Source organism: Heloderma suspectum, chromosome 3 (genome assembly GCF_057233095.1).
Source record: "Heloderma suspectum isolate Gila_16-S chromosome 3, 16-S_ref, whole genome shotgun sequence".
In the NCBI taxonomy this organism is placed as follows: domain Eukaryota; kingdom Metazoa; phylum Chordata; class Lepidosauria; order Squamata; family Helodermatidae; genus Heloderma; species Heloderma suspectum.
The window spans coordinates 186,390,518-186,417,126 of record NC_139460.1 but is presented as its reverse complement, the minus strand read 5'-3'; the positions used below and the strand labels follow the sequence as shown (position 1 = coordinate 186,417,126).

The 26,609-nt window shown below is 44.4% G+C and overlaps 1 protein-coding gene across 16 annotated transcripts in view; it reads left to right on the top strand.

Moving 5' to 3' along the window:
* Window positions 1-26,609, top strand: part of USP54 (ubiquitin specific peptidase 54) — a 225,899-nt gene that overhangs the window by 76,543 nt on the left and 122,747 nt on the right. For all 16 annotated transcript variants that reach the window (XM_084841352.1, XM_084841363.1, XM_084841348.1 and 13 more), the window contains one exon: window positions 23,907-24,041. In XM_084841352.1, the coding sequence (XP_084697478.1) occupies window positions 23,907-24,041 (135 nt within the window). The remainder of the gene's footprint in view (window positions 1-23,906; window positions 24,042-26,609) is intronic.

The window sequence follows — 26,609 nt, the reverse complement described above, 5'->3', positions numbered from 1 at the left end:
TCAGGCTTAGCTTCCAATTTCCTGGCTTTGTGGCATTTGGACCAACATGAGATAGCCTTAGCTTCTGGTCTTAGATAGCAGATAGCACAGAATTGCAGGGATGGCGTCAGGAAGGCTAAAGCTAAGAATGAGCTGAGGTTAGCAAGGGATGCTAAAAACAACAAAAAGGCTTTCTTCAGCTACGTGCATAGTAAAAGGCAGAGGAAAGAAATGGTGGTTCAGCTATTAAATAAGGATGGCAAAACGATAACAGATGACAAAGAAAAGGCAGAGGTGCTCAATTCAGGCTTTCCTGATCACTATTGCTTCAACAGTACTACAAGCGAGAAAGATCTTGGAATTGTTGTAGATCACAAGCGGAATATGAGCCAACAATGTGATGTGGCTGCAAAAAAGGCAAATGCTCTTTTGGGCTGCATTAATAGAAGCATAGCTTCCAAATCCCGGGAAGTACTAGTTCCCCACTACTCAGCACTGGTTAGGCCTCATCTGGAGATGTTCTGGGCACCACACTTTAAGAAGGATGCAGACCAACTGGAGAGGGTTCAGAGGAGGGCAACAAAGATGATCAGGGGACTGGAAACAAAGCCCTATGAAGAGAGACTGAAAGAACTGGGCATGTTTAGCCTTGAGAAGAGAAGACTGTGGGGAGATATGATAGCGCTCTTCAAGTACTTGAAAGGTTGTCACAGAGAAGAAGGCCAGGATCTCTTCTTGATCATCCCGGAGTGCAGGACACGGAATCATGGTCTCAAGTCCAGGAAGCCAGATTCCGGCTGAACATCAGGAAAAACTTCCTGACTGTTAGAGCAATACGACAATGGAACCAATTACCTAGGGAGGTGGTGGGCTCTCCCACACTGGAGGTCTTCAAGACGAGGCTGGACAGCCATCTGTCAGGGATGCTCTGACTTGGATTCCTGCATTGAGCAGGGGGTTGGACTCGATGGCCTTGTAGGCCCCTTCCAACCCTACAATTCTATGATTCTATGATTCTTTTAAACTGGCAGGCTTTTTGATAATTGAATAAACATTTTCTTGCTTCAAATGTTTCTCATTCCTGTCTGGGGACAGGTTTAACTCACTGATGAGTAGACATCAGCTACAACAACTTTCCCCAACCTGGTGCCCTCCAGGTCTTTTGGACTAAAACTCCCAGCATTCCTGACCATTGACCAGACTGGCTGGAAGTGATGAGAACTGAAGTTCAAAACATCTGGAAGACACTAGTTTGTGGAAGACTGAGCTACAGTATATAGAACAGTTTAGAAAAGGTATCACCAAGCCCACATAGTCCCCAGTATGGTTAACAAACTATCAAGGAAGTTATTAGAGCAGGGGTGGGTAACACGCAGCCTGTAGGCTACATGACAACCCCGCCGCCGCCGCCATATTAAAAAAAAAAAATTCATTGGAAAAAATGGCATCCATAGCCACTACAGAACATCAAAATGGTCAAAATTAGCCTGTAAACAGGCTAATTTTACCCTTTTGGTGCTCTTTAGCCACTATGGATGCCATTAAAAAAAACAATTTTAATATTTTTTAAATAATTATTTTATCTTTTCAGGGGGGGCTGGCCTCCAGGGGGTGTCCAATAGGTGAAAATTGCCCCTGGACCTCCCACAGTTGCCCACTCCTGTATTAGAGTTAAAGCAAGGCTTCCTTCAGAAAATGGAAGTCTTACTCAAATGAAAATCACAACAAGCAAGGTGTCAAGGGCTCCTTGGAGGCCTCTCTCAGTCTAATCCAGTAGCCAAGTCCAGACACAGACAAATGGATTCTTTTCAAAGCTTTATTCCTCTTTTACAACTTAACAACTCTACCGTTAGCAACTAGTTATGAGCAGCAGAGTACCTATGCCCTAAGTTGGAACAGTTGGTCCCCGTTTGAAAGGGAATTACTGGCAGACCCCTGAACTTAAGGACTAGGGAGAGTCCCTCCCCTTTTCCCTTGGATCCTCTGGGCACAGCCGTTGTTTGCACGCCAACCGGGCACTACGCCTCCTTTCTGCGCCCTCCATTTGGCGCCGTTCTCTGCGTCGGCGTCGCGTGTCCATCAAGTGTGCTTCCCGCACTCTGTCACTCCCTGGACTGCTATCTAAGCTAGGAATGCTGGTGGGAGGAATCTCCGTCAGTTGTTGGCCCTGGGAAAGAGGAGCGCGCTCCTCTCCCAAGAGCGACTGCTCTTCCTCAGAATCAGAACTACTCTGGGATTCTATGGGCTCAGTGTCCACCCTGACACAAGTCTTGTCAAACAAGGAGAATAACAACAAATGAACTTGCACCAAAAAAATAGCAGCAGAAACAAAGGATGCAAAAAAAGATTTTGAGATGCATATCTTTAATATAATTAAGATAGACAATAAAAAATGTTTTATTGCTGATTTTCTAACAAAATTGCTGATTTTCTAACAAAAGTATGAAAAATGTGTTCCTAAGATCAGCTTCTGTGCCACAGGGCTGGGAAGTTGGCCAGTATAATGCCAATTTTTAAAAAGGTATCCAGGAAATTATAGGCTAGATAGTTTAATGGCTGTTCTGGGTAAATTGGCAGAAGGCATTATTAAAGATAAAATTATCATCCATATAGAAGAGTATTGACTTCTGCAAACATTTAAGCTCTGTCTCAGTAACTTTTTAGAGTTCTTTGAGAGTGTCAACAAGCATATGGATAGGAGTGATCTTGTAGATACTGTTTACTTGGACTTTCAAAAGGCTTTTGACAAAATTGCTTACCAAAGACTCCTGAGCAAATTTAATGACCATGAGATAAGGGGACAGGACCTCTTATGGAATGATAACTGGTTAAGGAACAGAAAGCAGAGAAGAATAATAAATGGAAAGTTTTCACAGTGGAGGGATATAAGACATGGGGTACATCATGACTATTTATTAAGACCAGCAGTGGTTTTTAACTTGTACATACAGCATCTGGAGTTAGTGGTGAGAAGTGAGGTGGCCAGGTTTGTGGAATACACTGAATTATTTAGGGTGGTTTAAACAAAAAAGGAATAGTGAAGAGCTCCAAAGAGATCTCCAAACTGGGGAAATTGGTATTAAAATGGCAAATCCAGTTCAATGTAAGGAAGTGTAAACCGATGTACCTTAAAGCGGGGGATCCTAACTTCATATATATGCTAATGGGGTCTGAACTGGCTGTTACTGACCAGGAAGGAGATTTTGGAGTTGTGATGAATAGCTCAGTGGAAATGTTGATCCAGCATGTAGCCCTGGCACAAGCTCTCTTGCATTTGCTGCATACCACCGCATCCTACCCCTTACCTTTGCTGCTGCTGCACCAGCTCTATAGAGAACTGCACAGCCAGAAGATGTGGCCGCCCAGGTTTCACGAGAACCCTGCAGCCACTTCTTCTGGCTGTGCGGCTCTCGGCAAGGGAAGCAGAGGGTGGGCTGCCGCTGTTCTCTCACTGCGGCAAATGCCATGGTGGGAGAGCAGCTGGTGGGGCTCTTTAGAGCACCCTCTGGAAGTGACAAGGCAGCAGAGGTGTTGGGGGGCCCTCCTGCCGGGGTGGGATGGAAGTGGCACAGTATGCTGCTCCTCACGTTCCACTGCCTGATGCAAGTGCCTCACCCCGTTTCATGGGTGGGCCAGCCCTGCCAGTGAGCTGCTGCTGTGAAAAAGGCAAATTCCATGTTGGCGATCATTAGAAAATGAATAATTAAAACTGCCAATATCATACTGTTTTTATACAAATCTATGGTGCAATCACACTTGGACTACTGTGTACAGTTTCAGTCAGCACATCTCAAAAAGCAAGTGCAGAAAAGGGCAAACAAAATGACCGAAGAGGCCTTAGGTTACAATGTTTGGGCCTTCTTACATTTGAAAAAAGACAAGTAAAGGGGAGACATGTATAAAATCTATACAATTGTGCACGGTGCAGAGAATTGGACAGGGAGAAGCTTTTTCCCATTTCTCATAGTACTAGAACCTGGGGTCATCTAATGAAGATGAATGGTGGGAGATTCAGGATAAAAGGAAGTACTTATTCAAATGGCACATAGACTAGAATTTGCTACCACAAGATATGGTGATGGCTGCCAACTTGGACAGCTATGAAGGTGAATTAGACAAATTCATGGAGAATAAGGCTATCAGTGGGCCAGTTCACACAATCAGAAGGCTTGTTAACTACACTGCGCATGCTGCTCACTTGCCCATGGGCTGTTGTTGGGTTCTGGGTGGCTTGTTACCCATGACAACAAGCCACCCTGGCTGGGTTCACACAATATAACAAGCAGTGGTGCCAAGGGTAATTCTGCAAATCCCACCGACATGTGAGCAGCAGGCACAGTGTAGTTAACAAGCCAGTGTGGCTTGTTAAGTGACTGCCAATCATGCGAACCCGGTCAATGTCTACTAGTCATGATGGCTATATATTGCCTCCAGTATCAGAGGCAGCATGCCTCTGAGTACCAGTTGCTGGGGAACATGAGTAGTACAGTGCTATTGTGCCCATGTCCTGCTTGTGGGCTTCCCATGGATATCTGGTTGGCCCCTGTGGGATTGGAATGCTAGATCAACCTATGGTTTCATACAGCAGAGCTGTTTTTTGTTCTTAACTGGCCATATGATTCTGAAAGGTGGGGAAAGCTCCCAACCTAGAATTTTGAAAAATGTAAGATTATTTAAGTTGTATACAATATCCATATGAATTGGAAAGAAGGGAGGGGTAAAGCTGCTAATTTGGGGGCATGTGCTATTCCTTTCCTATATCACTGACATAATCAGCTTATGAACCTGAAGGATTGTTTATATTTAAATTTAATTTCGTATTCTTCTGAGACTGGTGCAGAAAATCCAGAAAAAAGTTGCAGAAAATCTATTTCAGTTGAGAACACTTTTACTGGCCTTTTAAGTAGTTTATAAAAGATGATGTTTTAAAGATGTTTTTGATGTGAGAGCTAATGTCTTTTTTGGTTTATATTTTTGCTACTTACCTTTAGAATAGTAGTAAGTGAGTACCCATAAGGAGAGGAGAGGAATATTTTTCCCCTTCCCCTCCCCCACCTGGGAGGTATGGGACCAAGGGAGGCTGGTGCTGCATCCTGAGAGCCCTTAGGAGATGGCACTGGTCTCTATTCTGAATCTCCTCACCCGGTCCCTGCAGTGTGTTCAGAGCCGAAAGGTAGGGCACAAATATGTTCCCACTCCTCTTCTACTTCAAAACCATCATGTAGGCTTGTATTGGCTTAGTTGATGGGTAGGAGCTGAAATAGGGAGAAAGGGTGAGCTGTCGCCCTGAGACCATTGTGAGGGCTTTTGCTAGTAAAAGCTAGACAAAATTTGAGCCCTGGCTGGCTTATGGCTATGCTTGTACACAGTTCTCTGTTGCCAAGAATTCTTCCTGGCAGCATGTATGTGTTACCTCTGGCCCACTGCAGTTTGGGGGTTGGTGTTGGGGTTAGGGTGGGCTGGGGGGTAGGGGCAAGGAAAGGCCTTACCACCCCTTCTTCTGCCAACTGTGTCTGCATGCTTCCTAAAGCAGATAGAAATAAATCTGATAGCAGAACTATATAAATTAGTAACAAATACAAATACATAAAAGTAAATATATAGTAAAAGAAGGTGGACTTCATGGAGCAAAAAAGGAGAGAGAGAATAGGAGGTATTCTACTCTAATGCCAAAAGTCACTTTCAATTAAAAGTGCGGATGTGAGTTTATATTACTGAAAAACAAATTTTCTTCACTTCTAAGCTATACTTTGGTCTCATAGAGGTGACACTATAAGAGACTTTGTATGTTGCTTCTGTGTGCATACTATAAGCAAGGCTTCTCCAAAAGGAAATTCATTTTATTGTGAATACTTCATGTGGCAATAATTAATTCTGCAATGGTTAATTCATGCCTTACTATTCATATGCATGTACCTACATTGGGTGTCAGTGATTAAATAGCTTCAATCCAGCAGCTCTCATACCTGTTTACTATCCAAATAAAACATGCTTGTATTACAGTTTTCCTAATTTGAACTGCACCCTTACATCTTCGCCTTGGGAAAACAACTGAGAGTGGTTGTGATGCGTGGATCAAGGTTCCTCCTTTCTTTTAGGCCAGCTGTCTTAGTGACTGTAGGAAGTGGTAGTGCTGCCTTGACACCAGAACAGTTTTCTGATCTATCATTCATGTGTACGTCTGTTGTGCACAATCCTTCCTTTCTTTATTCATCTAATGCATGACTTTGGTTTGGAGTTTGTTTATCTCTGCTCAGGGAATGGGTGGGGGGAATTGGTCTATAGTACTAAGCATGCCACAAAGAGTTTGTTTGCCTTCCAGAGATTGTCATGCCAGGATGTAGGACAGAGGGTGTTTTGTTGTTGGTAGAGAAAAATACAGCATTGATTTCTAGATTCTGCTAGAGCTTTTGTATAAGAGGTTTTTCATATGTAACAAAAACAGGAAGAATTAGTTTTCTGGGTAGACAGAGTGTTTTCTGACATAAAATATGAGATGCATAATATTTGGATTGACAATAGAGAGAAAAAATAGTACTGTTCTGCTTTTGGTAGGTAAGTACTGTAAGGACCTGAGGCCTTTTTGACCACCTCACGATCCTACTTCTAGTCACCAGGTCAGATGCTTGGGTCAGTGTCTCTCCTCACACTGCTACCTTTGATCTCTCACCCACAACCCTCTGTTGGTGTATTGTAATGCTTCACCACTCTCAATTGCTGCCACCAATAACCCTTTTAGAGCTGCTTTCTTTATTTTTGGTAGCACAGACGAAGCAGCCAACACATCGGGGTTATTCCACGAAACCCTTCTTAATAACTAAAAAGGAAACTGTCTTTTAAAATTGAAAACAAAGAAGGTTATTTTGGTTCAACAGGATTGGAAATAGGAACTGTGTTGGGGTGAGAAAAGGATATCAGGAATGATGATTAAAATAAGGCAATGCTATAAACTGTACAATATAATTCTTGCTTTTAGTTCTATATTCAAAACCTCCCACATTCTCTCTCACACTATTTGACACACTCTCTATCTCACAGACTAGATGTTCTCACTCTTATCTCCCAATCTAACCTCAGACTTATCTAGCTGTTCCCAATCTATCTTACTCCCAGACTTATCTGACTCTCTAGAAGCAATACCCCACCTTTTTCCGCACAAACTCTCATCCAGTCACACTGCATTCCATTCTCACTCAGCCACTCCCCCTTTCTTCCACTTGCCAAACTGTCATTCTTGCCCAAACTCTGCCTAACCCCGCCTCACACTCACCTGTCAATCATTCCAGATACATATTGTAGATGTGGAATCGCCACAAGTACATACTGTGTAATCAAAATAAATTATGTACGCTTATACAGATCAGCTTACATTGCCAAAATTCTTTTTTGGTTTCTGAGACTCTTCCACAGCCACAGTCAACTTGTTCTTTTCCCCCAAAATATGCTCTTGTAATAATGAGGGCTAGACACTTGCGTGCCAAATCCATTGCTCATTGGCAAAATCCTTGTTTGAGTAATTGACTGGGTTTGGATGACACAATAATCCACAATGGATTGAATAAACCACCATGGTTTATTTAACCCATCGTTAGTTATCATGTCGTCTGTCTGGAATTTTTAAATCCACGATGGATTATTTGGCCCAAATAAGACACTTTGATAACGCACCATCTGCAGTAAGGGTTATTTAGTCCACTGTGGTTTATCATGTCATCTGGTGCACAGCATGGCTTATTCCAGTTACCGACAGAGTGTCTTGGCAAGAGCCCTCAAAACTGTTGTGGCCACTCTGCTCCAGCCTGCAGAGCCCTTTTTCCGAGATCTGACGAGTAGCCCAGGGACAACTGCAGCCAAGCAAGCACAGCCTTTACTGATACTGCACTACAGTTACAAAATGAAAGCTTTCCCCGAGTACAATGATAGCCTCGTGCTATCGTGATACCCTGCTACACCGAAGTTACATGAGCTAAATGAGCTGAGGTTAGTGAGGGATGCTAAAAGCAACAAAAAGGCTTTCTTCGGAAATGTGCATAGTAAAAGACAGAGGAAAGAAATGGTGGTTCAGCTATTAAATAAGGATAGCAAAATGATGACCGATGACAAAGAAAAGGCAGAAGTGCTCAATTCCTACTTTGGCTCAGTCTTCTCCCAAAAGAGGGTCTATGAGTCCCCTGGCAAAGGCAAAGTACAGACAGGATTGCAGATTAAGATCGATAGGCATATGGTCAAGGAACACCTAATTACTTTGAATGAGTTCAAATCTCCAGGGCCAGATGAACTGCATCCTAGACTAATAAAGGAACTGGCAGAAGAACTCTCAGAACCACTGTCTATTCTCTTTGAGAAATCATGGAGGACAGGGGAAGTGCCAGATGACTGGAGGAGGGCTAATGTTGTCCCTATCTTCAAAAAGGGTAAAAAGGAGGAACCTGGGAACTACAGACCAGTCAGTCTGACGACAATCCCTGGGAAAATTCTGGAGCAGATCATAAAGCAATCCATCTGTAAGCACCTTGAAAACAATGCAGTGATGACTCGAAGTCAAGAACAAGTCTTGCCAGACGAATCTGATCTCATGTTTTGATCAGGTAACCTCCCTTGTGGACTGTGGGAATGCTGTGGACATCATATACCTCGACTTCAGCAAAGCTTTTCACAAAGTGCCCCATGATATCCTGATGAGCAAACTAGCTCAAACTGAGCTAGATGAAACAACAATCCTGTGGATCCACAGTTGGCTACAGAATCGGACTCAAAGAGTACTTATGAATGGGATCTTCTCAAACTGGGGAGAGGTAACGAGCAGGGTACCGCAGGGCTCAGTCCTGGGCCTAGTGCTCTTCAACATTTTTATGAATGACTTGGAGGAGGAGGTGCAGGGAATGCTGATCAGATTTGCAGATGACACAAAATTGGGCAGGATAGCTAATACCCTGGAAGACAGAAACAGAATTCAAATGATCTTGATAGTCTGGAGCACTGGGCAGAAAACAACAGAATGACATTTAATAGGGATAAATGGCAAGTTCTGCACCTAGGAAAAAGAAACCAAATGCACAGTTACAAGATGGGCAATACATGGCTCAGCCACACTACAAGCGAGAAAGATCTTGGAATTGTTGTCGATCACAAGCGGAATATGAGCCAACAATGTGATGTGGCTGCAAAAAAAGCAAATGCTCTTTTGGGTGCATTCATAGAAGCATAGCTTCCAAATCCCGAGAAGTACTAGTCCCCCTCTACTCAGCACTGGTTAGGCCTCATCTGGAGTACTGTGTCCAGTTCTGGGCACTGCACTTTAAGAAGGATGCAGACCAACTGGAGAGGGTTCAGAGGACGGCAACAAAGATGATCAGGGGACTGGAAACAAAGCCCTGTGAGCAGAGACTGAAAGAACTGGGCATGTTTAGCCTTGAGAAGAGAACTGAGGGGAGATAGGATAGCGCTTTTCAAATACTTGAAAGGTTGTCACAGAGAGGAAGCACAGAGAGGAAGCACAGGATCTCTTCTCGATCATCCCAAAGTGCAGGACATGGAATAATGGGCTCAAGTTACAGGAAGCCAGATTCCGGCTGAACATCAGGAAAAACGTCCTGACTGTTAGAGCAATACGACAATGGAACCAGTTTCCTGGGGAGGTGGTGGGCTCTCCTACAGTGGAGGCATTCAAGACAAGGTTGGACAGCCATCTGTCGGGGATGCTTTGACTTCGATTCCTGCATTGAGCAGGGGGTTGGACTCGATGGTCTTATAGGCCCCTTCCAACCATAGAATTCTATGATTCTATGATACACAGTGACAGGCTTTCCTGATCACTACTTTGAAACTGTGCAACTTGGGAAATAGGGGAAAATAGATGAATAGGGAAAGAACTGCTCACTTTTCCATGAAGAAGTGCAGCTCCGCAGTAAAGGCACCCCAGCTGTTCAATTTCCTCTTATGCACACTTTTTCATGAAGAAGCAAAATTGCACAATTATCCACTACAACATATGAAGGCTCCCCGTGAAGGCACTCCACCTGTTCAATTTTGTCCCATTCCAACAAACTCTCAGGGAGTTATAGCCTGCTTTTCCTTTTTTGGTCACTTTTCCATGAAGAAGCAAAATAGCTATGGCAGATGATGCACAATTTCTCTTTTGCACTAAAGCAGTGGTCTCCAAACGTTTTTGATCACGCACCTGTATCAGTAAAAAAAATTGAGGCACGCACCCCCAATATATGTATATTATGTATAAATGACATGTACTACTGTACTAATATTATTATGTACATTATTTTTTATCAATTCTTATTGTGAATTTCAACAAAACAAAAATAACCACAACCACAACTACATACATACATACATATATATATATACACATACACATACACACACACACATACATACATAACACAACATATTCTAAAATCCTCAGTTTTGAATTATTACAATATTCTAGAAAGAGAAAAAAAGGGGAAAAACAGGTTACACATAAACTTCAGTAAAAGCAGACCAAATATTGACATATAAGTCCATTTGCAAATTACGCCTATATACCACTCTTACAGATGTTGCTCGCATTGTTAAGTCTTCAATCCGTTGCATTATAGGTGGTGAACTTTTATCTTTTCAGTACTGTGGAAGATACTCATGGGGAGCCTTCAGATGCTGTAGTGGATAATTGCACAATTTTGCTTCTTCATAGAAAAGTGCACATAACAGAGAAAAGGGGGTGGGAGCTATAACTCCCTGACAGTTTGCTGGAATGGAGTGAAATCACACAGATGGGGCGCCTTTATGGGGAGCCTCCAGATGCAGTGGTGGATTGTTGTGGAACTGCACTTCATTATTATTATTATTATTATCATCATCATCTTCATCATCATTTCTATACCACCCAATAGCTGGAGTTCTCTGGGCAGTTTACAAAGATAAAAACATTAAAAATACAATATACAGAGATTAAAAACCATTTACATAAAAAAAACACATGAACAGACAATATACACAAAAGAAACATATATCTGAAACAACTTCAAACAATCTCAAAAACAAACAACCATAACCATAAGACATTCCAGGATTGATTAAACACTTATCGTATACTGCCAAATTCCTGGGAGAAGAGAACTGTCTTAACCTGGTGCTGAAAAGATAACAGTGTTGGTGCCAGGCGGGCCTCGTCGGGGAGAAAATTCCATAATTTGGGGACCACCACCGAAAAGGTCCTCTTCCTTGTCGCTGTCCTCCGAACTTCCCTCAGTGTAGGCAGCCAGAGGAGGGCCTTAGATGTTGAGCGTAGTGTAAGGGTAGGCTCGTGTCGGGAGAGGCGCTCCGTCAGGTATTGTGTTCCCAAGCCATGTAAGGCTTTATAAGTTAAAACCAGCACCTTGAATCAGGCTCGGAAACATACAGGCAGCCAGTGCAAGCGGGCCAGAGTCGGTCCTAAATGTTCGGACCTTCTGGTCCCCATTATCAATCTGGCCGCCGCATTTTGCACAAGCTGCAGTTTCTGAACCGTCTTCAAAGGCAGCCCCATGTAGAGTGCATTGCGGTAAGCTAACTTGGAGATTACCAGAGCATAGACAACCGAAGCCAGGTTATCCCTGTCCAGATAGGGGCGTAGCTGGGCTACCAACCGAAGTTGGTAGAAGGCATTCCGTGCCACTGAGGACACCTGAGCCTCAAGTGACAAAGATGGCTCAAGGAGAACCCCCAAGCTATGAAACTGCTCCTTCTAACATTCTTTCTAACCTTTTGGTATCAGATTTTGTTGTTGTTATGAATAGCAAGTCTCAGAGGTAGGGCTGATTAAAGAAACCATAATCAATTTAATCTGTTGATGAAATTTACATATATTTGCATGTAGGTAAAACAGTAGTTCTGAAGTAAGAAGCATATTTTGTTTTGTTTTTTAGATTATGCCCATGTATTGTAGCCGGTCCTCTTCTGGGTAAGAAAACAAAAAAGACTTTTTAGGCGGTGTTTGCCATCTGCTGTTTCTGTCAGGATTTGCAGTGAAAACTGTGTATATATATTTAATAGACTAGCAAAACAGAAACATTGAAATCTTACAGCAAAACGTTTTAACGTCTGCCTTTTTCAGCTGCTCTGATATGAATCAAAGTGTCCTGTAGCCAAGGTGGAATGATAGAATAGAGAGGATCAAATATTCCAAGGTGTGGCATATGCTGTGGATAAGTGATGTCAGGTGTTCTCTTCTAGGCTAAGGCCACGTGGTGTCAAGGTGTTAAGTCTATATAGCCAGAAGTTTTCTCTTCTTTCCAGTGTTCTTGGATCACATGGCATCTCTGTGGCAATAACTGATAAATCAGATAGGATGTGGTCATCTGAATTAAAGTGCTTGCACCTGGTTGTTCCAATGTTTTTGCAAATTTGTGGTTCCTGAAACGTGTGCATAGGTCAGTTGTTGTTTTACATACATGTGACATCCTAGGCATTTGCATTCAATTATGTAAATAACATTGCATGCCCTGCAGGTTATGTTTTGTTTGCTGTAGTAAGTCCTGCCAGTCATAGTGCTCTTAAAGGTAACTGTCTCCTCTGATAGCACTTGGATTTATTTATTTATTTATTTATTTATTTCTATATCGCCCAATAGCCAAAGCTCGGTGATTTGAGAACAGCTCAGGGCCAGAAATATTGGAACAAGGATAACTGTTTTGGCAGTTGGCCTCTGTACACCACCACATTGAAGTTGAAAGGAAACACACCCAGATGGGAACGAAGTCAGGACTTTCAGCTGTAATTCAAGGGGTTTGACAAAAGTGGGGCACTAACCATTCAGGAAGGACAGCCAGTGGCATACACTCACACCCAGCGTTGGTGGCTCATAAGTAATGGAACAAACCAACATCATTTCAAACTGAAGGATTGCCTTTAATACCTGGATGAAAATCATTTGCAGTCAATGACTGCCTGAAGTCTGGAACCCATGGACATGACCAAATGCTGAGTTTCCTCCCTCAAGATGCTTTGCCAGGCCTTTACTGCAGCTGCCTTCAGCTGCTGCTTGTTTGTGGGTCTTTCTGCCTTCAGTCTTGTCTTCAGTAAGTGGCAAGCATGCTGTATTGGGTTGAGATCAGGTGACTGACTTGGCCATTGAAGAACGTCCCACTTCTTTGCCTTGAGAAACTCTGGGATAGCTTTTGCTGTATATTTTGGGCCATTATCCATCTGCACTATGAAGTGGCGTCCTATCAGTTTGGCAGCATTCGGCTGAATCTGAGCAGAAAGTATAGCCCTTATACACTTCAGAATTCGTCCTGCTGCTTTTATCAGCAACCAGGTCATCAATAAACACCTGTGACCCGGTTCCATTGGCAGCCATACATGCCCATGCCATAACACTGCTTCCACCATGTTTGACAGATGATGTGGTATGCTTTGGATCATGAGCTGTTCCTTTCCTTCCCCATACTTTTCTTTTCCCATCATTCTGGTACAAGTTAATCTTGGTTTCATCAGTCCACAGAATCTTATTCCAGAACTGGGCAGGCTTTTTTAGGTGTTTGCTGACAAAGGCTAATCTGGCCTTTCTATTCTTGAGCGCTACCAGTAGTTTGCACCTTGTTGTGAAGCCTCTGTATTTACATTCATACAGCCATCTCTTGACTGTAGATGTTGACAATGACATGCCTACCTCCTCAAGAGCGTTCTTGACCTGGCTAGATGTTGTGAAAGGGTTCCTCTTCACCCTGAGCAGAATTTTGCGGTCATCCACTTTAGTTGTCTTCCATGGTCTTCCAGGCCTTTTGCTGTTGCTGAGCTTGCCAGTTAATTCCTCCTTTTTCAGGATGTTCCAAACTGTTGTGTTGGCCACTCCTACTGTTTTTGCTATCTCTCTGATGGGTTTATTTTGTTTCCTCAGCCTAATGATGGCCTCCTTCACTCACGTGGACACCTCTTTGGACCTCATGTTGGGAGTTCCAGTGAACAGTTACCAAATGCAAATGTAACACTCAGAACCACCTCCAGGCCTTTTATCTGCCTGATTGGTCATGGGGTGCCCAGGAAACAGGCCACACCTGGCCATGCAGCTGCTTGTCAGACATTCATTCCATTACTTATGAGCCACCAAGGCTGGGTGTGTGTGTATGCCACTGGCTGTCCTTCCTGAATGGTTAGTGCCCCACTTTTGTCAGACCCCTTGAATTACAGCTGAAAGTCCTGACTTTGCTCCCATCTGGGTGTGTTTCCTTTCAACTTCCGTGTGGTGGTGTACAGAGGCCAACTGCCAAAACAGTTATCCTTGTTCCAATATTTCTGGCCTTGACTGTAGATTTGGAGACTGGCGGAAAGCTATAACAGGAGGCTTGCTAATAGCTTTAGCAAGGCATTCAGAGTTGGCTAACAATGGATAGCATTCCCTGATTGCTAGGTGGTAGTTAGATGTTGGATGGAAATCTCCCACAAATGGAATCCGTGGTTCTTTGTTGCTTGACTTGGTTCTTTGTTGTTTCTTTCATGGAGAAGATTTTCTCTTAAAAAAATGGATGCTTGGTCGATGGTATATGTGGGGGATATCCTCTATGATGTGGAGTCAATGATATGTTTATTTATTTATTACATTTATATCCCGCCTTTTTTCCTCTTGCAAGGAACCCAAGGTGGCTTACATGATCCTCCTTCTTTCCGTTTTATCCTCACAACAACAGCCCTGTGAGGTAGGTTGGGCTGAGAGTCTGTGACTGGCCCAAAGTCACCCAGCGAGCTTCCATGGCCAAGTGGGGACTAGAACCCGGATCTCCTGGCTCCCAGTCCAACACTCTTGCCACTACACCACACTGGCTCCCAATGTGAAGGATATCTTCTGTGAAGGAGGTGCTTTTTTAAAGTTCACTTAACACTTCCTTTCCCTAAAGCCTCTGCTTTCACGCCACTGTTAACGATGCAGAAGCAGCGATGCTGGCTGCTTTGTGCTCACTGGGGGGATGAGGAAGCTTTTGCTTCCTCCCCTTTCTGGTGACCCTGACCAGCACTGCTGCTGTAGTGCTGCCATTAGTGGTGTGGACTTTAGGTCTGATCCAACAAAGTTGAGTATCCTGCTTCACATAGTAGCTAACCAGATGCGTTTGGAAAGCCTACAAGCAGATCTCAAAGGAAGCCAATCTTAAAAAGAAAAGAGGAGGTTTCATTGGATTGTTGTAATATTATGAGAGAAGAAAATCTCTCTCTCTAGTTTCTCAACAGCATGCATAATTTTATAAACCTCTTATCATGTGACCACGTAAATTACCCCAGCCGTTTTGCTCCTCCTAGGGAAGGTGATCCAACCATCTGCTCATTTTGATTTCTCCTTTCTGTACCTTTCCCGGCTGTATATCATTTTTGAGATGGGGTGACCAGAGTTATACACAGCATTATAAGGGTGGCTGTACCAAAATTTTAATAAAAATGTATGACATGCATCCATGCATATATCTGAACGTGATGGAGTTCCTGAACTCATGCACTCTAGAAACTTGGAGAGCCTTGCTGATATCAACTTTGTTATGGAGCCTGATCACTCAAAGGGATCAGTTTATGTGGCAAACTATTCTTCCAGCCTTTGGATTATTGTCTAGAGAACTGAGCCCCCCACACAACCCCATAGATTGGAAGTTAGCCATCCCTAGTAAAAAGGATGTAGTAACCACTCATTCTTCTTCGTGGTCTCTGTGCATCACACATATGGGCTCTGTGCCTGCATGGAGTCTCATTCGGAAACCTCTAAACCTGAGCAGCATTTTGGTGGGAGCCCCTAACCCACACTCCTACTGCACATACTCCAGTGGGTTCCCGGTGTTCCTCTAGGTTCCTTTTCAACTGCCTTAATGGTTACATCATTGGGAACATTTTCTGACCATATTGGTCAGTGCTGAGCATTTTCTTCACTGCTTTTGCTCCCCCCCCCCCATTTTCAATTTTTCCTTTGTCTTTTCTGTTAAGAAGAAGAAGAAGAAGAAGAAAAAGAGATGAAGGAAGATCGTTATTTCCACTGGCAGCAGTGGCATCTCAGCAGCCTATGGCCCAAAAGGCCCTGTTCAGAAAATGTACTGCTTGTGGCAGTAAAGTACTTTCTTCAGACAGTCACTCACTCGGCCTGATTTGTTTGGGTGAGTCCCATTTCATAGAGACCTGGCATCATTTCCAGTCTCTCTCCAAGCAGGCATGCAAAACTAGGTCAGACCAGCTGAAGGCAATCCTTTGGCAAAGGGCCCTTGAGGCACTGGATAAGCCAGATAAGCCAAAAGCTCAAACTCCCCATGAGAAGGCTCCTGCGGGTCCTTCAACAAGTGCTAAAGGGATGGCTTCTACAGCCCAAAGTTCCCCCTCCATCTGTATTGGAGGCAGATAGATATCTACCAACGCCCAGCAGATCGTTAGTCCTCTTGGTAGCGCGAAAAATCTCTTAAGAAGGCTAAACATGCCAAACCTTCCATGGAGGCTCCAGCTAAGAAAAAGAAAAAAAAGGTTTCTAAGGAGTCTTCTCACCCTGAGAAAGCGCATGACACACCACCTCTGCCGCCTCTCCTGAATTCACCCATCCATGCAGGGGCTGTTACTCCTCCTGATATAGTGGTCCTGGACTTGGTCTCAACTGCTTCTGAAGGGGAATTCAGCAACACACCACCCCTTCCACCTCAACCAGCTTCAGTAGATCGAGATCATAGATCCAGGTCTCCAACTTGTCGAGACACACATTTGCAGTCTCCACAGTACCAACCGGTTTGGAAGCTGCAGCTGGTACAGAACGCGGAGGTTCACCTGATTAAAGGCAGCCGCTGGCGTGATCACATCACTCCAGTGCTGAAGGAGTTGCACTGGTTACCAGTTGTTTTCCGTGCCAAATTCAAGGTGTTGGTTTTGACCTTTAAAACCCTATATGCTTCTGGCCCAGCCTATCTTAAGGAGCGCCTCCAGCAATACCAGAAAGGCCGCCTAACAAGATCAGCCTCAGATGGCCTTCTCTCTGTCCCATCAGCCAGGACAGCAAGTTGGTGAGGACGAGGGAGAGGGCCTTCTCTGTGGTGGCCCCCACTCTGTGGAATTCCCTCCCTAGGGAACTCCGCCATGCCCCTTTTTTAATGAGCTTCCGCCATGCATTGAAAACTTGGTTGTTCAGGCAGGCATTTGGGGTGGGTTAGGGTATTTTTAGAAATACAATGTTTTAATGTAAAAAAATTTTGTTTTAAAACTGTTTGTATTGTTGTACATTGCCCAGAATGGCTGGGTGACCAGCCAGATGGGCGATTAAGAAATTTGATAGGTAGGTAGGTAGGTAGGTAGGTAGATAGATAGATAGATAGAAATAACCACAATTTTCAGCCAGAGAGAGAGAGATCTGACTTCTTGGTACTGGTGTCTGGATCAGTACTGACCAACTTATCAATGTGGATAACATAATCTTGATTGATCTTGCTCCTCTACCCATGAATGGATCGCTATTCCAACTGGTCGTCATCTTCCTGCAGTTCTCGGCAGGATGAGGATTGGAGGCTTCCAAGAGATCGAGACCTCTTTTTCGACCATTCTTGTTACTTGGGAGCAACCTCCCCATTGTACACTCCCTTCCCGTCCATTTCTGCATCACGTCCAACAGCTCAAGATATTTTTCTGCCTCCTCCTCCAGTGCCATTCTGCACTACTTCAATGGTACCGCAGGGCCCCCATCCAGATTGTGCCCTAAGCCCCACTCCAGATCGTCCTGCCCTGCCCCCTACTGGTACTGCCCCACAGGCCTCAGGAGGGAGTGCTGACACAGGCACCACGTTTGCCTGACTCCGGAGAGGATTACCACTCAGATTCCTCATTCTACTCCAGTCACTACGGAGATGTCGAGCCCTATGGACATTCCATTTCTTCCAACCCTCCTACAGACTGTACAGCAGACTTGGAAGACACCATCCTCCATGGCTCCAATCTCTAAGAGACTGGAGTCCATGTATTGGGTCCAAGGGAAAGATACCAGCTTTCTTTTTGCGCATTCAAGACATCATTATGGAATCTGCACAGTGCCGCTCACAGAAAAATCATGCCTCACCCATTGACAAGGAGGGCTGTAGGTTGGATCTTATGGGGTGCTGTCTCTACTCCTCAGCAGCTTTGGGACTTCGAGTCTGAAATTACCAGGCCATAATGGCCCAGTACCAGCTGTTTCTTTGGGTCAAAATGGACTCCCTCTGCACTTACCTCCCAGAGGATCAGAGGGAACTGGACAAAATGTTCCTCTCTAAGACGACGAAATTATCTCAGCAGCAGATCAATACAGCTCGCCACCAAGCCGACTGCAATGCAAAGACCATGGTCACTTCCATTGCCCTGTGGCGACATGCTTGGCTGTTCTGTGCTGGCCTGACCCTAGAGGCTAGTTCTAGAATAGAGGATCTGCCCTTAGATGGGGAAGGATTATTTAATTCAAAAACCGATGAACAGATGGATTCGGTACAGAAAGCTAGAATGACTGCTCGCAAAATGGGCATCAGTCAGCTACAACAGCAGCAGCATCCCTTGTACTGACCTCATTGTTGGTACCAATAAGAACAGTCTTATCCCCCCAGGCAGTCTGGGGACTGTGCTCCCTGGTACCAACCTCAGCAACAACAGAGAAAGAGCTACCCACCCCGCTAAGTACCAACAGAAAGCAAAGGCGGCCGGAGCTTCCAAGCATCGTCTTTGACTTGGATGCTCTTCCCCTCTGCACCACTCCTCATCCCCTAATCTTCAGAAACCTCCTGAGGATTTTTTTATCCAACTTGGGTAACAATAACTTCAGGCCAATGGGTGCTGGCCATTGTTCATCAGGGTTACAAGATAGACTTCAGTACTCTCCCCCTGCTGGATTCAGTGTGGATCACACCACCATCAAAAGTGCTCCAGGAAGAAACAAAAACCCTTCTGAAAAAGGAGCTATTCAATGAATGCCTCTGATGAAGAGCATGGATGGCTTCTTTTCAAGATATTTCACCAGGCCCAAATGGGATGAGGGTCTTTGGCCCATTTTGGATCTTTGGGACTTGAACAAGTTCATCGCCCCCAAAAGATCAGGATCACTAAGCCAGCTATTATTCTACCACTTCTTCGAAAGGGTTCCTGGTTCGCCACAGTCAATCTCAAGGACGCTTATTTCCACATTGCCATCAAGGAGTCCTTCAGAAAATTCCTTCACTTCTCCATCGGTCCAGGGGCCTTCCAGTTCAAGGTATTGCCCTTCAGGTTATTGACAGCCCCATGTGTATTTATGAAATGTGTCATAGTGGTCTGTGTTTATCTACGCATCAAGGGTGTAGAGATACCATACCTGGACAATCGGCTCCTGGCTGACACCTCGAAAGAAGCTCTGTCTCGTGCTATTGTAGTCGTCCTCAATCTCCTCCAGGCTCTGGGACTCAGAATCAATGAGGAGAAATCTCTACTTTCCCCTACCCAAACGGTGCAGTTCATAGGGGCTGTACTCGATTCCAAGTCTGGCCACACGTACCTTCCTCTAAACTGTGCGAGAGTCTTGGTCAACCTGCCACATCTCTGTATCAAGGGTGTCACACCACAACACACACCATCCAGTGCTCATTGGGCTACATGGCAGTGACGGTATCGGTGGTGGAGTGGGTTCGACTCCATATGCAACCACTACAAAATTGGTTCATTCGTGTGTTCAACAATGCGGACAATGCGTTTCAGACCTGACTTACAGTATTGGATCATATTGCTCACACTTTGACTTGGTGGACAGACCCTGCAGATCTGACTTTGGGCATGCCATTTGCTCCTTCACCCCCATCCCGAGTGCTGATGACAGATACATTCGTCATAGGATGGGGGCCTCATTGTAGCCCTCTTCAAGCACAGGGCCTGTGGTATATGGCAGAGAGAACTTATCACATAAACTATCTAGAATTTCTAGTGGTTTGGAAAGCCCTTCGTTCATTCAGAACATACGTGACACATAGGCACATTCAAATCCTCATAAACAATGCAACAGTGTTATGATACCTGAACAAGCAAGGAGGGACTCATTCCTCCAGCCTCGTTCATCTCATAATAGACATTTACAAATGGTCCATACAGAGAGGCAGTTGTCTAACAGCTTTACATATTGCCGGAACGGAGAACTTCCTGGTGGACTCTCTCAGTTGCCTTCATCGGTCTTCACATGAGTGGCAATGTCCAAGAAGATTCTGATGCAGATCTTCCAGAAGTGGGGACTGCCATCCATAGATCTATTTACTATTTCAGAAAATGTGGTCTGCAAAAAGTTTTGCTCCAGAGCAGGGACGGGTCAAGGGTCATTCGACGATGCCTTTCTCCTAAAGTGGAACAGAACTCTCTGTTTCCTCCATTTCCTCTTCTGGCGAAAGTGATTGCAAAAATCAGAGAGGATATGACCAATTGCATCCTGATTGCACCTTAGTGGCTGAGGAAACCTTGGTTCAAGATCCTGCTGGACTTAACCAGAAGAGACTGTCTTCAGCTTCTGAAGTTAGACAATCTGATTTCTTGCGACTGAGGTTGAATCCAGCACCCCCGTCTCCAGACTTTTAAACTCACAACGTGGAGGATTCGGTACCAATAAAACTTTTTTCTTCAATACCGACTGAAATGCAGACAGTGTTAGATGCAACAAGAAAGCCATCTACATGTCATTCGTACGCTACCAAGTGGGCAGCATTCAAAAAGTTTGCATCTGTAAATAATTGTGATCCTGACAGTTGTTTGATCATGGACATTTTGCATTTTCTTCAACACTTGTATAGGAAAGGGCTGAAATATTCTTCTGTTAAGGTGTATGCTTCAGGTATATCTGCAATGAGAGGATCTCTTCAGGGTGTTTCAGTTTTCACTCACCCTTTATGTAAACAGTTAAGGGGACTTTGAAACTTAGCCCCTCCAATAAGGGACTTGATTCCTCAGTGGGACATCATTAGTGCTTCAGAGATTGATGTCATCCCCATTCGAGCCTCTCGCTACCATGGATTTGCTTTCCTGGAAGGTCGCTTTCTTGGTAGTGGTTACGACCTTGCAGAGAGCAAGTGAACTCTCTGCCTTGCACGTAGATTCTCCGTATACCATTTTCCACAAGGAAAAAGTGGCGCTCAGGCCAGACCTTTCTTCCCAAGGTGGGTTTTGAGTTCCACATAAACCAACCTATTGTCCTCCATCTTTCCTTCCCCTACATCAGACTTGGAAAAGAAACTTCATACCTTAGATGTATTGAGGGCTCTAGCTTTCTGTAAATCAAGGATTGAATCCTTCCGTAAGTCACAATGCCTGTTCTTATGTTACGGAGGACCGAGCAAAGGTTTGCCAGTATCCTCCCAAACAATAGCATCCTGGATTGTACTGACTATAAAGTTAGCATACCATATCTCTGGGATGGAACTACCACCTCAAATCCAAGTGCATTCGACATGGGGAGTAGCTACATCTTCTGCCTTTGCTAGAGGAGTGCCTTTGGTGGACTTATGCAAAGTGGCCACATGGTCCAAGCCCTCTACCTTTATTAGGCACTATAGATTGGATGTTTGAGCTCAATCAGACTGAACCTTCGGCAGGGTGGTGCTCTCATCAGTGCTGAAATATAAGACACCTACCCACCTCTGGTAAATGAGCTTGTTAATCGCCCATATGTGTGATGCACAGAAACCATGAAGAAGAAAAACAGGTTGCTTACATGTAACTGTAGTCCTTCAAGTGGTCATCTGTGCATTCACACAACCTACCCACTGTCCCCACTTCAGTGTCAATGTCTGGGTACATGTTGGTACCAAGGTGTATTCTCCTCGAACTTGAGATTGACATTTGCGGTCTTAAGGAACTGAGGGGAAAGGTGGGAACCCGCTGGAGTATGTGCAGTAGGATGGTGTGGGAGGAGTTCCCACCAAAATGCTGCTCAGCTTTAGAAGTTTCCCAAACGAGTCCCCATGCAGGCGCAAAATCCATACGTGTGATGCACAGTTGACCACTCAAAGAACAACAGTTACAGGTAAGCAACCTGTCTATTCCTGAATATTTTCTAAAATACACTTCCAGTAACAGTTAATTGTTTGGAAAACGACCAACAAATGTAGAACGAGTATATGTATTGCTTAAAAAGAACCTAATTTGGAAACATTGAAACATTCACATTTTGTGGATACTCAAGTATTTTTTTAACAGAAGGATAGTCTCCAGTGATATTCAGACAAGGAAGCAGTCTGTAGTATGTGACAAAGGAGACAACCTTTGGAGGAATGCAGCGAGTAGACTAGCTTCATTTTTTAGTACATGCTGAAACAGCATCGCATTGGTGGTTGGCATCCAGAGAACAGGAGATTTATGTCTGAGATCCTGATCTGAAATACTGGTTGGAAATTTGAAATATGACAGAAAATAGGAAGGAAGGTATGTGAGGAAAATGTGTGATTTCTGCTTATGTAATTATTATGTTTGTGCTCTGCATTTCCTCCAAAGACCTCAGAATTCTATTTTAGCATTGCATATTTTTGGAATAGGTAAAAAAAAACACCTGGGAATTAATTTTTACCAGGTAGTTTTGTCATGTTCAGTAGATAGCACTCCAAATAAGATTGCTTTGGCAAAGGGTAGCAGGAAGCAAGTTGTCAGACAATCCTTTTAGTATTAGGATGCTAATTGCTCATCTGCTAATGGCTGAAAGAACTGCAAGCATCATATTCCTAAGGTCGCCAATACTAAGACATTTGGGTTACTAATGGAAAGTGGAAGATAATATTTCTAAATGTAACTACAGATATGAGTAAATTGTGTCCTTTAGAGAGCAATCCTAATGGCCCCTAGACAGAATGGGGGGGGGGGGACATAGGATACTTAAGTGGGGGAGCAAGGGGTGGGCGAAGCCAGGCTGAGCAGCTTCACCTGCTCCATGCCCCTCCCAAATGGGAGAAGATGCGGGGCAGGTTAACCGAGTTCCTGATGGACATGTTGGGTGGAACATCCACCAAATAACATTAGGGGGTATGGTCACACCTTTTTTTATGCCAGGGACATGGCCACACCCCTTACATGTCATTTGGTTCAGAGAGGGCTTGGAGGGGAGGTGAACATCGGGCCCTCCACCTGATCCTGCCCCTGCTCAAGCCCTGATGTTATTAAGCTAGTATTCACAGGTAGCTTTCCCCATGGCAATTCCTAGATACCATTAATGTGTAGAACTGTTGTCAAGAATCGAAAGGGCTGCACATGGTCTTGCTCTTGTACATTGGGGCTTTTCTGCCACTTTCCTGCTACAGCCCCTTTGCACACCTGAAAAGCCTCTTCTGGCTATTACAGTCCATTGCAGCAGCATCCAGTGCAGTGCAAGAAGCTGCACTCAGATTTGTGGAAGCCCCTATATGGCTTGCACAAAAGTGCTCTAAATGTGCACAAGAGATATTTCAGATGCTGGATACTGACTTTTGTCATGCTTAACTAATGCATGACTAATAAGATTAGTCAGTTATCTAACAATAAGAGGCAATCCAGGAACCTATAATGATCATGTTTGCTATATCTTAAGCCATTAAAACCTGAGCGTTTATACAAAATGTTCTGTGCACCATGGAGCACCATCCCTGGCATAATAACCCCTGTCATTTGGATTTGGGGGCAGGTGCAATCTCTGAACACAAACTTTAACCCAACATGTGAACCCAAACTGGGATAATCTCTCACTTTACCTTAGTAAACTATTTGGAATAGTAAAGTTAAGGAACAAGAAGCAGGAGAAGGGGGAAAGTGCTGTGATAAGTATTGAGGGATAATTCTCTCCAAATACAAAAAGAGAGTTCACAATAAAGTGATAGATACTAGTAAGTGTATTTGTTAAATAAATGTATTCATTTCTAAAGTAAACGATGATAAAAGTGATTTTCATTGTGTCTATTTAAGATCATGGAACTTCTCTCTTATAGAAGAAACTGTCTTCTCTCTTTTTTTCCACCTAGGGTATCTTTAACCAGTTTCAGTGCAGCAGTGAGAAAGTCTTGCCTTCTGATGCTCTTCGGAGTGCTCTTGCAAAGACTTTTCAAGATGAGCAGCGTTTCCAGCTGGGCATCATGGATGATGCTGCAGAATGCTTTGTAAGTATGACACCAGTGGGATGGTTGGAAATCCTTGCAGAAAATATTTATTTACCTTGCTAAACAGACACAAACGGATACTATACCCAGAGTCTGGCGAGAAAGCCTTTTCTCTTATTAATAAGAATTTAAAGCAGAGGTGCAGAACCTCTTTCAGCCCGAAGGCCACATTTCATTTCAGAGAAGCTCTCAGGGGCAGTATTCCAGTGGTGGGTGAGCCCAAAGGCAAAAGGGTCAGGGTCACAAAACCCAAAATACCATACTTTAGCTTAAAGTACCATACTTTAAGCTACACAACCCAAAATACCATACTTTAGCTCTTACTGCCAGTAACAAGCCTTAGGAGTGGCATTTTAAGCTTTTAGAATGGGGAAAAACCTGCACAAATGCTGCGAAACCACAACATGATTAGTATTTGGGGGGAAAGGGGTAGGGGAAGGTGGTAGGGCCATTTGGAGGAACGCTTGAGGGGTGGATTGGGACCTCTGGAGGACTTGACCCCTGGGTCTGAGGTTCTATACCCCTGATTTTTGGGGGCAGAGGTAGCTGGAAGAAACAGGATAACATTGAGCTGTTTATAGCACACTTGGAAAGACTATATAATAGTGCAGTTCATAGTGTTGTAAAAGCAGATTGTGATTCATAACTTTGCAAAATGTTTTAGCCCATCTAAACAGCTGTTAAGTATGCTAAAAACGACTGTGTGTAAAGGTAGTCCTTTGGACTTAAATAGCCATAGCATTACATTCTTCTTTGTGGTCTCTGTGACTCTCACACATGGCTGCTGTGCCTGCGCAGGGCATCGTTTGGAACATTCTAGAGCAAAGTGATTTTGGTGGGAGCCCTCCCTCCCTTCCACTGCAGAGACATGGCCCCACCATTACTGCTTAGTTCCTTTTCATCTGCTGTTACTGCAGTTTTGGGAATGTTCTCTGGCTCTTGAGATTTGTTGAGCTTGCTGAGCATTTTTCTTCCCTTTTCTCTCTCTCTCTCTTTGTTGTGTTAAACCTTACTTTGCATTTTATTTTCCTAGCGGATTTTCATTGTGGTGTGCCTAGGGGGCTTATGGCCTCCAAGGTGCTATTCCAAGTGTACTAGCTGCGGAGGGAAGATTTGCCACACAGATGGTCACTCCCAGTGTATACTTTGTCTGGGGGAAGGCCATTTGGTCGATTCTTGTTTGCCTTGTCAAGCCTTTACAAAGCAGGCTCAAAGAAACCGATTGTCTCTTGTAAACACTCTCCTGCTGAAGTGAGCCCTGAAGGATGTCGATTCAGCCGCCCAAAATCAACCCCTTCACGCTACTTCTTTGTTGATTTGTTCGAAGCTCCCCCCATCTGTGCTTTTATTAACATCAGATGACCACCTGTCTGGGTCTGCTCCATCCATCTTGGAGTCTGCTCTTCAGGTAGTTCCCTCGCCTGAATTCAAGACTTTGCCATTGGAATCAACATCAGCACTGAAGCATGCAGTGGCTTGGTCTGCCCTAAAACCCCACCAAGTCCAGGATGGTCTTTGGCTTTGGGTAAGCCTAGGAAAGTGAAGCAGTCCCTTCCAGGCTTGTCCAACAACAACCCAAAGAAAAGGGAGAAAAAGAATCATAGAATAGTAGGGTTGGAAGGGGCCTACAAGGCCATTGAGTCCAACCCCCATCGAGAAGGGGCAGTCTGCCCTGACCACTTTGGAACTGATGACTGACGCTCTACCAGACTGTGTACCAAAGGACAAGTGGAATATGACCATAATTTTCTTGCTTCTGAAAGCCTCTCTGTCTTAGACAGAGGCCCACCTATGTTGTTTTCTTACATGCAGCTGCCTTTGCTCTGCTGGAGTCAAGGGCGTTTTGCCCTCTGAATCCTCTGGGGAGGCTGAGGCGGGCAAGGAACATCCACAGGAGGTGAGGGGGTTTGGGCTCCTTCTGCGCTGGTCCCTTCCCCTGGGTCTGGAACTTGCCAATCCCCTTCATCCTCGGAGCAGTCTGAGGGAGCCATGACACGAGTTGCACTTTAAGAAGGATGCAGACAAGCTGGAGAGGGTTCAAAGGAGGGCAACAAAGATGATCAGGGGACTGGAAACAAAGTCCTATGAAGAGAGACTGAAAGAACTGGGCATGTTTAGCCTTGAGAAGAGAAGACTGAGGGGAGATATGATAGCACTCTTCAAGTACTTGAAAGGTTGTCACAGAGAAGAAGGCCAGGATCTCTTCTTGATCATCCCAGAGTGCAGGACACGGAATAATGGGCTCAAGTTACAGGAAGCCAGATTCCGGCTGAACATCAGGAAAAACTTCCTGAGTGTCAGAGCAATACGGCAATGGAACCAATTACCTGGGGAGGTGGTGGGCTCTCCCACACTGGAGGCCTTTAAGACGAGGCTGGACAGCCATTTGTCAGGGATGCTCTGACTTGGATTCCTGCATTGAGCAGGGGGTTGGACTCGATGGCCTTGTAGGCCCCTTCCAACCCTACTATTCTATGATTCTATGATTCTATGTCCTTGGTGCACTACTTCAGTTTGATTGCTTGTCTCCTGCAGGCCCAGTTCAAGTCTGAACTCCAGGCCTTCCGC